This window comes from Botryllus schlosseri, chromosome 6, assembly GCF_051294905.1.
Source record: "Botryllus schlosseri isolate E-star chromosome 6, Bs_hap1, whole genome shotgun sequence".
Lineage (NCBI taxonomy): Eukaryota > Metazoa > Chordata > Ascidiacea > Stolidobranchia > Styelidae > Botryllus > Botryllus schlosseri.
In genome coordinates, this window is record NC_137241.1 from 4074060 (window position 1) to 4086617 (window position 12558).

The 12558-nt window shown below is 40.6% G+C and overlaps 1 protein-coding gene across 4 annotated transcripts in view; it reads left to right on the forward strand.

The window, feature by feature from the left end:
• LOC145440917 (uncharacterized) overlaps positions 1-12558 on the forward strand; it is a 44851-nt gene that overhangs the window by 20658 nt on the left and 11635 nt on the right. For all 4 annotated transcript variants that reach the window (XR_013915652.1, XM_080318689.1, XM_080318691.1 and 1 more), the window contains 12 exons: positions 2419-2605; positions 2997-3201; positions 3889-4072; positions 4583-4713; positions 4880-4975; positions 5035-5121; positions 5810-5923; positions 6259-6433; positions 6625-6834; positions 7261-7381; positions 9039-9160; positions 11480-11629. Coding sequence is in view for 3 of the 4 variants with exons in the window: in XM_080318689.1 (XP_080174815.1) it covers positions 2419-2605; positions 2997-3201; positions 3889-4072; positions 4583-4713; positions 4880-4975; positions 5035-5121; positions 5810-5923; positions 6259-6433; positions 6625-6834; positions 7261-7381; positions 9039-9160; positions 11480-11629 (1782 nt within the window). In the remaining variant the exon portion in view is untranslated. The remainder of the gene's footprint in view (positions 1-2418; positions 2606-2996; positions 3202-3888; positions 4073-4582; positions 4714-4879; positions 4976-5034; positions 5122-5809; positions 5924-6258; positions 6434-6624; positions 6835-7260; positions 7382-9038; positions 9161-11479; positions 11630-12558) is intronic.

A 12558-nucleotide genomic window follows, 5' to 3' on the forward strand; every position in this document is an offset into this window, starting at 1 on the left:
TGGTGGCCAGTAAAATTTGAAAAAGTTTTATTTCTAATTGAAAGTTTTATAAATCCTAACACTTTTCTCCTCCAATGCTTCTACAGCAGTGTTTCCCAACCCCGAGTCCGCGGACTCAAATGAGTCCGTGGAAGGGGGTGGATGAGTCCGCGAGCACACTAGTTGACAAATTGCCAACCTGGCAATTCCGTGTGTGTTTTCAATGTATAGACGCTAGTCTCATGTCGCATTCGTTATTTTAGAGCATTAATATTGATAATACCTTGAGAAAGGGTCATCGATCAAAATTTGGAGGTCTGTTTTCTACCACGGACATAGTTTTAGCTTCAGCAAGTCGAAGATCTATGATAATGTCAAAATTTGCAATGTTTTCGTCCACTTCCGCATTGTGATTCCGCAATATGTAATTTGCGGACTAGCGGGGCTCGTTCACTTTCGGACCAAACTCACTACATCCTTACGGAAAAAATAGCTTTTTGGTCCGAAAGTGAACGAGCCCCGTACTGGTCCGGGTTTGTCAAATTAAGATTTGAGACTTGGGCTTCAACCTTGATGGGTGATTAGCAAAATACAACTCTTGAACTGTTAGTCACCTTAATAGCTGTCATATAAAATGCAAAGATACCCAAATATGTGACTAGCGGTACCGAGCTTGAATAGTGCTTTCAGAACTATATTCATTGTAGTAGAATTTATTACCTCGAAGACTTTCCGCGTTCCCCTTATCAAGAGATATACAATAAGAAGGAGAAAGAGTTTGTCTACAATCGTTAAGTATGCAATAAATATATACCGCTAATTGTCTGTGTAACGTCTTCCGTGTATTGTATAATTTTATTTTCTCTTATCCCTTTATTAGACTACCACTACCGGTACAGCTGACTTTGGCCAGCTAGCGTTCCTTTTTATTATTACATTGTTACGTCATATTTTGCCAATTTGGTTTTCGTTAGAACCTATTTCTGTATGCTTCTTATTGTGCCGTTAACTCTTGATGAGGGTCATACGAAATGCCTTCAAGTTAATAAATTATACTACAATGAATGTAGTTTGGAAAGCAATATCAGAGATACCTCAATAAGCGATGTTTCGCCACGTATATTTCAAACGCAAGAACAACGAAACATAAAGCTCTACAACAAATTGTTCAGCATTCCAAGCAATATTCGTTCTTCTGAAATGTTCTGTGTCTTGGGCAATCCAGTTGGTTGCAAGTGTCACAGGCAAGACGGGTATGCTTTGCACATGTGTAGCATCTTCCAGGCTTGATACCAAATATGTCAGGTATGCCTATAAACCCTTATTATCGCCAACTGGAATTTTTCAAAATGCCCTACATTTATGCCCGAGGTAGCCCATTGGCAAAATTGTCATAACCAATTCTATCCTGGTTATAAATGTACAATTTTGGTCGGATTGACTTGAATTTGGTACGCTTGGATGCGGAATTTGACGCTGACTATTCACATACCGAAAATGCCAGGTATAAACCCCTATGACAGCTCTTCATACACACGTATGCACGCGTTTTCGGCGCGATATACGCTGAGTGTTATTGTATTTATTGCGACTTATGGTCCACTTGTAGACGTTATTTGGATATTGATAAATCGTAGGGACATGTGCTCATCACAGAAACAATCTATAGTTGTCTATTATCAGTAGAACTCGAAATATGGACTACATTACTGAACATGAACAGTTGTTTGCATTGCAAAGCCGACAGATATGGAAAGACAACTTTAAAAAGGCTTCTTTGACTCAATTTAGGGCAAATGTGCAGTCGATAGAGCATAGTCTTTCAGATCTTTGCTAGCAAGCTGCAACAGCTCTTTTGCCATTTCCCACCACATACCTGTGTAAATCTGACTTTTCAACCCCGACGATGATCAAAAGAAGTATCGCAATAGACTTCAACCGGTAGATGACATCAGATGTAGGCCTACATTAACAACCATAATTCCGGAATTCGATAAACTTGTCAATCAAGTTCAAGGACAAGGCTCTAATTGAGTGTGTGTTTAGTGAAAAACAGTGCTTGATTATTTCGCTGATACCGTCTTAAACTCTCTTGGATAGAAATCAAAAAACCTTATTTTCGTTAATATATAGCTTGAGTCCGCGGATATATAGGCGAGCTTGAGAATAGTCCACGGGCTAAAAAGGTTGAGAACCACTGTTCTACAGGATAGATTTCAGTCAAACTTGAGGTCCAGCATTATTTCTGGCAACCTAACAATTTTATCATGTAGCCAGTAAAATTGAAAAAAAATTGTTATTTTTGAATGTATGTATACGGGTCTCTTAATTTTGTATGCATGTCTTTTCAGCGAGGCTGTAAAAACTCATTTTTTAATGTAACCGTAGCCGCATCGCGATCGCGACATGGCAATGCAATTTGTGCCTTTTCATTCGAAGGACATCCGTCCGTTGAATGTGGGAGGTTTGAAAGGGTCTCCCGCCCATCAGAGCGTCCAAAGAGACGCCTACGACGTCCGTAACGATGACACCAATCTCGATACCTTGACCGAAGAAACGGAATCTGATGACCTTTCGTTGTCCGAGATCGCCGACCCCGCGATTCAGCAATCTTCCGCGTTCTCGGGTGAGTCTCACTGGCTTTTTAGGGGCCCCATTGCGGCGATCCTGGTCAGTTACAATTTAAAAAATATACCCAGGCAAAGGTCATGAATTCTGACATAGGCAAACATGGGTGGGATAGTTCTGTTTGTGGGATATTTTGCGATACGATTGTTGATATACAATGTTCTTTCCAATTCTATACTGACGATAACCCCCTGACGATCGTCAGCCGAAAATACTCGGGTTCATATCAATATTCATTCAATTATGTATTGAAGGTCTTCAAACATTCAATTACCGTGATACGGGGGATATTTCGCCAGTTGTTATGTCAATTTAAGTCCTTAAACTGTTCAGTGGAAGTGGAAACACTTGAAAATTATTAGCGTTTTACGCCATATTTCTTAATTCAGACTCGATAAAGCTCACCGAAGAAAAACAGAAGCTTCACCTGCAACTTTCAAAGGAGCAAGACGCCAACAGCGTCGCGCAAGACCAGTTGGAAGCCGTCAAAAGGGAACAGAAGCAATTGAAACTGAAGGAGAGAACGCTGCTGGAAGAGAAGAAAACTTGGGAGCTTGAGAGGGTGGAATCTCAGGCGGAGAACAGGAAATTGAGGTGAGGGGATCTTCGTGTTTTTCTATGAAATTCTGTCCCGGCAACACCTGTACACATCTAGCGCTTAGAGCGCATTTCCAAGACTTTAGAGCATGTATTAGAACAATTTTACGACCATTGCTGTGCTTATGCATGAAACAAACTAGATAGGCCGCATCTGGATGCCTGTAATATATATGAAATAGATCAATATTCTCGAAACTACCATGCTGTGACATCATCAAAATTGTTGATGTTAGTTCAAATTCTACTGGCTAGTTGATAAAATTGTTAGGTTTTCTAATAAAAAAATACGCTGCAAATCAAATTTGGCTCCATTCTAACCTGTAGAGGAAAAGCTATTAAGAGTTTTGGATTGATTTTAAAAAATTGAAATATTATTTTCAAATTGGCTGTTGTCAAAGAACAATGCATAACAAATTTGACTAATTCCAACCAGTCGATTTGCAATAATAGTATTTACGGTGAGTAATTACTGTATATGATAATAATTGAAGAATTTGACACTATAAATAGTATTTATTTCAGGCTCACAGTTATGTACTCGAATAAATTCTCTTTTACCGGTTGGAATCGTGGTAAATTCGGTGTGCATTGTTTTTTTAGCCAACCTATCAATTTTATTAACTAGCCAGTACAATTTTAAAAAAAAGTTATTTTTATACAACTGATGTGCTTCTCACGCAGTTTCGAAGTGGAAAACCTGACCGAGAAGTTTGAAACCGTCTCGTTGACTTTGAAAAAGCAAGAGGAACGTTGCGAGAGACTGGAGGGGCAGCTCCAAGTGGAACGGGGAGAACGTAGGGAGCAGGAAGTGACCTTGCGGGACTTGAGGCTGGAACTCAAGAACTCAAACTCGGCCGCGAAAAACGTGGGTTTTAGACTCGACTTGACTCGAGTCAATTTTTGTATTGACTTGTGCTCGAGTCATTGTGAATGATTCGATAATAGGACTGCCGAGACTGACATTTCATTGTAACTTCAAGAATAGTAAAGTCACCACATTATCGGTACTGCGTCTATTAGTCCTGATACTTGGTAAATAGGGCCAGAAACTGCTAGGACTGAAGAAAATTACGCTATTATGAATGCGAGCCATTCTATATAACTCGAGCAGTTGACAAAAGTGGGTTGAACCGGATGGAACTCAAAACTGAACAGTAACATAATGACTTGGACTCAAACTCGAGTCACAACATTTTGACTCAGACTCGACCCGCTACTAGCTGACTTGGACTCGGACTTGACCTGGTGATGAATTGAAAATGACTCGACTTGACTCGAGTCTAAACTATAAAATTGAACTTTCCACGTCATTCATACTGTTATCATTTAGCGGTACTCGAACCACTTGCCCAGCCTTACATGCGACCTTGTTTAGGCGGAGCTGAAATGCGAGGAACTGCGGAAAGAGCTGGCCACGGAGAAGGAATCCAACAACCTGGCTAGAACAATACAAAAGGATAACTTTAAGCTCAGCGCCACTCTGCAGAACGAGGCCATGAAAGACGAGTGAGTTTTGTTACAGTCACGTTTTCGCCGAGTTTTGTTGTGATTGCGCTGTTTAAACCGGCTGTTCTTAACCTTTACCCATGTATATATGGTTTGGCGAAGGAATTGAAATAAATATTTTCTCCACCGCTTGTATTTGTCTAAAAAAGTGTGTTTCCTCTTTCAGTCAAGTTGCGATACTGGAAAAGGCGGTGAACGAAAAAAATCAAGAACTCATCAAGGTGCAGGCGGAGAGGAACAGATATGAAGACGCAAGCGTCAGGTACGCTCTATGCCTGTGGTATTGTAATGTGTCGGGCATGCAAGCTCTGATTTGTGTAGGTATAAGCAAGAGTTGGTTAAACTACGCTCTCAAGACTCGGATCAGCACGGGCAACTTTTTCAAGTTAATCAAGAACTCAATGAAAAGTGAGTTTGCGTTTCTTATTACGAGCCAGGAGTCTGTTGTTAGGTTTGGTTTGCCGCACGATTGAATAATATCTTTTTTTATGAACTTATCTATAATTTTTGACGATTTTTTAGACTCTGCGACTTTAAAATTATTTAAATATATCTGTTGATATATCTACCAGTGTTGGGTTCGAGACACTACCTTCGAGTCTGAAGCCATTTCGAGTCATCATTAATATTGACTCGAATTATGTCAAGTCATTTAAAAACGGTTCAAGGCAAGTCAGGAGTCGAGTCATTCCGAAATTTTTCATAGTGACTCGAGTCGAGTCAAGTCACGAGTCGAATCGCACAAATTTTCAACGCGAATCAGCTCGAGTCGAGTCATTTTCAAATTTGTCACGTCGAGTCAAATTTTTATAGTCGCTCTAGTCATGAGTCATTCCACATTTCTCATAAGCTGAGTCAAGTTGAGTCATTTTAGGACGGCGACTTGAGTTATTTCGGTAAAAAAAAACTTGACTTGAGTCATCCCAACACTGATATATACTAATTTTCGTCAAAACCGGTGTAGAAATCAGCCTAAAAGCTCGTTTGCGTGATATCATGAGGATTTCGGTTTATTGCTTATTAAATAGTTAATTATGGCACAGCCTGAAGCTGAAATACTTCATACTTTCTCTGACCTCTCGACATCTATCTTCAGGCTCGACGAGAAAGAGCTGGAATTGCGCGAAAGCGAAGAAGCGCTGCAGCTGACGGCGCTACAGTCGATGCAATTCAAGCAGGCGTACGAAAACGCCGCCTCGCAACTGTCAGAGTAAGGACTCGTTGTAGTTTCACGAAAAACTGTGCGGCTAGCTAGCTTTCTGAAAGGATTTTTCATTTTTCATGTGCCGAGGTGGTGTAATACATATTCATTACGGTTCAGTATTCATTACATTCAAGTTCTGGTGTTCATTGCGCTTTGCTAGATAATGTAAATGTAACTTTTGCTAAATTTTTATTCATTACCGTGGAGACCAGGACATATTGTAACATTGTGAAATCACCGTCGTAATTTCTCGTCGGTTGATAATAGTTTTCGTTTGCGACCATAAAACTTTCCTCAATTCAATCTCAAGAAACTCGATCTGATTCGCAGTGTTTTTTTAGCGCAAAGCGAGAAAAAGAAACACTCGCGCACGACTTGAACCTGCTCAACGTTCAGCAGTCACAGCTGAAATCGGATTTGGAAGACGCGCGGTCCACGCTACTGCGCGAACAAGAGCGCACCACCAAGCTGGACGACTCGCAAGAGAGAATGAGAGATCGAGAGAGCGAACTGCAGGTTTGAATGGGTCTCCGTTTACAAAATATAAGATCTGTATTAATTGCTGACGATTACCCCTGACGAGTGTCAGCCGAAAACATTGGGGTATATTTCAATATTAATATACTATTCAATTGTATATTGAAGTTCTGTACCTAAAAGAAGCTCTTCAGATAGAATTTTTGACGCTATGTTCTAATTTCGTTAAGAACAAACTGCTCGCGGCCGAGACCAGGGCCAGCCGTCTCGAAAACGAGCTGCAGATATCGCATTCCTCCAACAAGCAACGCGTCGAGGACAACGCAAAGTGGGAGAACGAATGCGAGAAGTTGCGCGGCGTCTCAAAAGAGAACGAGAGAAATATCGTGCGGCTCGAGCGGGAAATCGCGGAACAGTCCGGCAAGCTGGAGGCGATGAAGGTTCGTTTCTTTATATTCGATTGCGTTTTGTGGCCTCAACTGTAAAAAATCAGACAATCGGCGAGCCACGACTTTAATAAAGCTAATAAATTTTATATTTTAATGAAAATTATTTAGTTTGAGCTGTGCAGATGCGAGAGCGTTAAAAAGGGAAGTATCAATTTCTAAGAAAATACTGACATTTTAAAAATAATATTTACATTGAGCTGCATCAGAGAAAGAACTTTTGAGAAGGAAAATTTCTATTAAAAAAATGGAGATTACAGAAAGGTGTTATTTAAATGGAACTGCACTAGCGCGAGACTGAATGCGTTTCAAAAAAATTCGAATTTCAAAACAAAATACCATTATTATTGAACGTCACCGGATATGAAACCAAAATTACTATTTCTTAGAAAATTTGACATTTTAAATATAATCATGTAGATTGAACTGCACCAGCGCGAGAGCGAATGCGTCCAAATGCGTCAGGAAAAGGAAGACGTGCAAAGCCGCAGCGTCGTCTCTGCCGGCGAGCAGCAAGAGAAATTCAACAGCAAATTATCGGGTGCGTATTCTCCGTGTTATACGGTCTTCGCCGTGCCGTAAAGTGAGAGATATTTGTTACGACTCAGACGTGCATTTGACGCTGGAAAAGCAAATGGGCGAGATGTTCTCGGGGTTTGTTCTGCCGGAATCCTGTGATGCGAACGGTACTTTATGTCGGTCGGCATGCGTGATGCGTATTATTGCCTGTGTGAATTGTTGCTTGGATGTTCTTACTGTACTCTGATAGTGGTTGCTTCATAAAGACTTGGCTGGACTCGGCCAAGATATCAAAATGAAAGAAAAAAAAATCCTACAAAAACAGGATTTTCCCGACATGTTAAAAATGAGCAGGAACTACTCTTACTCCATTGCGGCGCATTGTACTTGACATTTGGTACCGTTGTAATCGTTTGTGGTCATTTACTGCATCTTGTGCATGTGATGCTAATGTGACTGGGACATCGCACAGTACCGACTAAATTTTTAATGGCATATTATCGACACAATTTTGATTTTGAGAACTATGATAGCGGCAACCAGCATCTTGATGTATCCGCCGATGTTAGAAACTCGAGTGATTTTGCACTTTTTGCTGCGCAGGTTGGAAATATGCTGGCTACTCTGGCATGATTTTCGTCATTCTGTTGGCAATGTCGGTGGGATTTGCCTCATTTACGACATCCTTGCCTTGTATCAAGTATGTAAGTGCCCCAGAGCCTTGACTGCTCACAGTTCTGTTATACTACGAAATAGGCTCGCTTCGATAAACTGATTCACTTTTCGGCACCACAAGAACAGAACCTGGGATTTAGGTATTGTCAGTTGACACGGCATCTTAAGAATTGCAATGTCTTGGAATAATGATAACCGAGCCCTAGTTTGGCACCGTGTGCTTTGCGTATTTATCCAATATTAATTTCATTAACTTGTGCACCGTGAGGATTTGAAGATATCCAGTTCGGTTGTTCAAAAATAACTTTTTTTCCCGGATTCCGGGGATTCACTGATTAAATTGTTGTGCTGTCTAAAAAACGCCACACGCCAAATTTGGCTCGATTCCTACCAGTAAAAGCAGAGCCAATCGAAATTTTTGAATTTATTATAAAAAATTAATTCTTTTTTCCAAATTCTACTGTCAACCCCGTGAAGTTGTTGGATCGCCTAAAAAAAACTCTGCTCACATTTGGCACAATTACAACCCTCAGTCGCAAAGTTATTTTAGTTTTTCATTAACAATTCTGGGAATACCCACCGTCAATGCTATTCTTGCTAATCCGAAATTTTCAACTGCAATAACTTCTCTTCTACCGGTTGGAAGTTGACAAAAAATTTTATGAATCGTATTTTTAGGCAACTTAACAATTTCATTGGGTTGGCAGTAAAATTTGAGTTCTTTTTTTTTTAAATTTTTATAAGAGATTTACAAATTTCAATTGGTTCTGCATCGGCTTCTACTGGTTGGAAGCAAGCAAAAATTGTTATATGTCGTTATTTTAAGAAACTAGACAATTTCATGGGATTGACAGTAAAATTAAAAAAAAATCCCAAAATTTCAATTGGCCCTGTGTCGACCTATACTGTTTGGAAAACCCTTATCCAGGCATGTGATGTCGTTAGAACTAACCCTCACTATCGGTAACGCTCCCGACAGCTTAACAAAATCGTTCCGTATTCAGTCTTGCAGAAAGAGCACGAAAACGAACGGGTGGCGTTTGAAACTCGCAACACTCAGCTCACGCAGCAGATCGAGCATTGGAAGTCGGAAGTGGAACGGATAAAACGCGAAAAGCAAGATAAGGTAAGAAATTTAGCTTATTGTCGGATATGTTTGGATAGTTGGAGTAATCAGTACAATGTGGAGATTTTTGATGGGCCGGACATGGCTTTGTTATGTCTGCGGTTGGTCCAGTAAAGAGGAACATCTACTTTTTGGGAGTAGTAGGACCTAATTGCAGTACTTAGGTCTCCTTGATTTGTGATGTTTTAGGGTGGAGCCCAATTCCTATCCTCAGCCAAGTTCTACTCAAATGCGTATCGATACTCAACTAAGTATCGATCGTTACTCAGCGTTGAGTGCGCGCCAATTCTCTCTACTCAGTTGAGTGTCGATTTCCAGACGTCGTTTTCCGAGATGGCGTTGCCAGATTTTTTTCGCCTTCGACCGGACACGCGTGAACGATTTTGTCATGACAACACGACGCTGTCGTCATTATTTCGTCACTGGCCTACAAACTAGACGCAGTTCTCACTGATTTATCTAAATGCAATGAATACCCTCAGCTGATCCACACTCTTTAAAGATCACCTAATATGAATATATAAATCCTTGAAGATACCCGGAACGTTCCTATGCCCCACAGAAGTATCTTTGCTAGTCGCTACAAACCCATTCGAAATATATACAGATAAGTTTCACATGATGCGAACACGTAAGTGCAGACCAGAAATAACAAATAATGCATCTATTTCTTATTTCCAATAGCATATTGCTGCTATCGTCTAAACTGGCTTGAAGGTATCCTAACCCTGATATTACCTGGAACTCAGTGGTGGCTTTTGGGGTAGGCGGTCGCCCGGGGCCCCCCTGGTCGAAGGGGCCCCCCTATTCAGATTATAAGGATAATAACGAATAAACATGGAAATCCGTGTACCAAGCAAGAATATGATTCCGTACGGATGTGTCAATCATCATCAAATCTATGCATTTGTTAGAAAAGTCCCGTATCCCGATGATGATCACGTCTCTGCATGCAGTAGAATTACTTAGTCTTGATGTAGTCTATCCTTAGACACATGCATTAATAGACATAGCCGAATCCAGCACCTGGTCAAACGTTACCGCGGGAAAGGGGGGTCTGGTGGGCGGAGCCCCCCCAGAAGTTACGGTTAGATACTTATAGCCCCCCCGGTAAGTCTCGCCCAGGGTCCCCCCGTGCGTAAGGCCACCACTGCTGGAACTCTATCTGCTGAGGTTCATACTGGGGTCTGTTCAAGATGTTTCATCCATTTAATTGTGGGAAGAGCATGCGTAATAATAAGTATCGTTAAGTTATATTATTCATCTGAACAAGTCACACACAATGTAAAATGCGATAAGACACAATGCGATGTAATGAACAGATGGGAGGATATCGAACGACACGCAGTTGCGATCTTTTTTTCTACTGACATCCACCTCGGCCTAGAGTGCCCGATGTCACAGTTCTTTTCGATGTTGATCTTTTTGAAGCCACGTCCCTTTCTAGTTATTTCCATTCCTTGTGAGTGCTTTCTCTTTGTCAGGTCTTTTTCTAGGCTTTTTTGTCGCCGTAAGAACCGCCACGGCGGGGGGGGGGATGCTAGCGCATTGAGACTGTAGAAGTTACCGTTCCGGTATACCGAGATGCCGTACGACAAGTCGAAAGGGTACAGAAGATACAATTATAGACACAATATCCGTCCAAGCGCCACTGCGTTCATTCGCTCAGCAGAACCTCACTAGTGTACCTATTCCAGCTATATACGACAGTGCCGGTACTACGGTATTTGGCGGGTATTGCCGGCAGTTGGCTGCCCGACCGTGAAAATTGACACTTAAGTCTGGTGGTGCGCTGACTTAGATTTGAGTGCCGATCTGGACGCATTTGAGTATGAGTATCCTTTTTGGCGTGAGTTGAGTTACGAAATCGTTGCTGAGTAGAGAATCGCTACTCAGTAGAGAAATTGGGCTCCACCCTTAGACTGCTTCTACTTCTATCGTAATTTTTTTTGGCTCATACACTTACTTTCGATGTCGTGGCTTTCGAAAATTAGAAATTAGTTAGCCAAAAGTTTGCCTCGCTTTTTTTACGAGTGAAATCGTCATAGAAACCGTGTGAAATAACCTCTGTGTCTTGTTGTGGGAATATTTTTTATCAAGATTTTACATTACGTATATATAGTGTGTCTGTCGTTAGTCAAGAATTTTGAAACTAGACACCCGCCGATTACCAGCCAAAGTATGCGGCGCCTCGACCATTTACACTAGGAATCTGCGGCCTGTTACGTCTACTTGACCAGCAACCTTGACTACTCTGAGACTTCTGTATTTGATCTAATCCCGATTGAAATTTTTGAATCTGCGATTGTCCGTGTTCAGGAAGAGGAACTGGCCGAGGCGCAACAGGACCGGATAGAAGCCCATAAAAAGTTGGGTTACGCGGACGCTTTTTCCAAGTCGGCCTCCAAGGAGCAAAAGTATCTGGCCGAGGAAAATTGCAAAGTTAAGGAAGACAACGTGAAGCTTCGGGTACGATGTCGTTTCACTAAGCTGCGCAACGTGTATGACTAAAATTTTCTCATCAATTTTTCCCCTTTTTGCATCATTTCCGTTATTAGAATGCTGGATACCGTAACTAGGGCTGAGCACAGTGAGTTGCGTAATGAGAGGTGAATTTTTCTAGGCTACGGCGTGGCAAAATTGAAGGTTTCATAGACTCCCGCGGTGGCAAGAAAGTCCTTGAACTGAACCTATCGTTGATAATATAACTTTTTCTGGAAAGACGTGTATAATAGGGTGCGATTCCAGCTGGTAGATGTGAACGCACAGGAGTTTGAAAATTTGAATTCATTGAAAAAAATTTGAACTTTTTTTTGAATTTTACTGTCAACCCCGTGAAATTGATAAGTTGTCTAAAAGAACGATGCTTGACAATTTTTGATCACTTCCAACTGGTAGAAGCAAAGTTATTGCAGTTGAAAATTTTTGCTTTCACAAAAATACATTGGACGAAAAGAAAAACTTTGACGACTTCGCTTCTCCGGGTTGGAATTGCGTCAAATTTGTTTTGCATTGTTTTTTGTAGTCAACTCAACAATTTCATGGGGTGGACATAAAAATTCGAATTTTTTTTTATAATATATTCAAAATTTTTAACTGTGCATTCATATCTACCAGTTAGAATCGAGCCATATTTGGTGTGCACCGTTTTTTAGTCAACCTAACAATTTTATCAATAAATCCCTGGAATGCATGAAAAAGTTTTTTTTAGCCACTGTAGTGTATAATTTCAGTACTCAATAATATAATTTCACAACTCAATAATATAATTTCACTTCTCCATAATATAATTTCACAACTCAATTATATAATTTCAGTACTCAATAATATAATTTCAGTACTCAATAATAAAATTTCACAACTCAATAATATAATTTCAGTACTCAATAATGAAATTT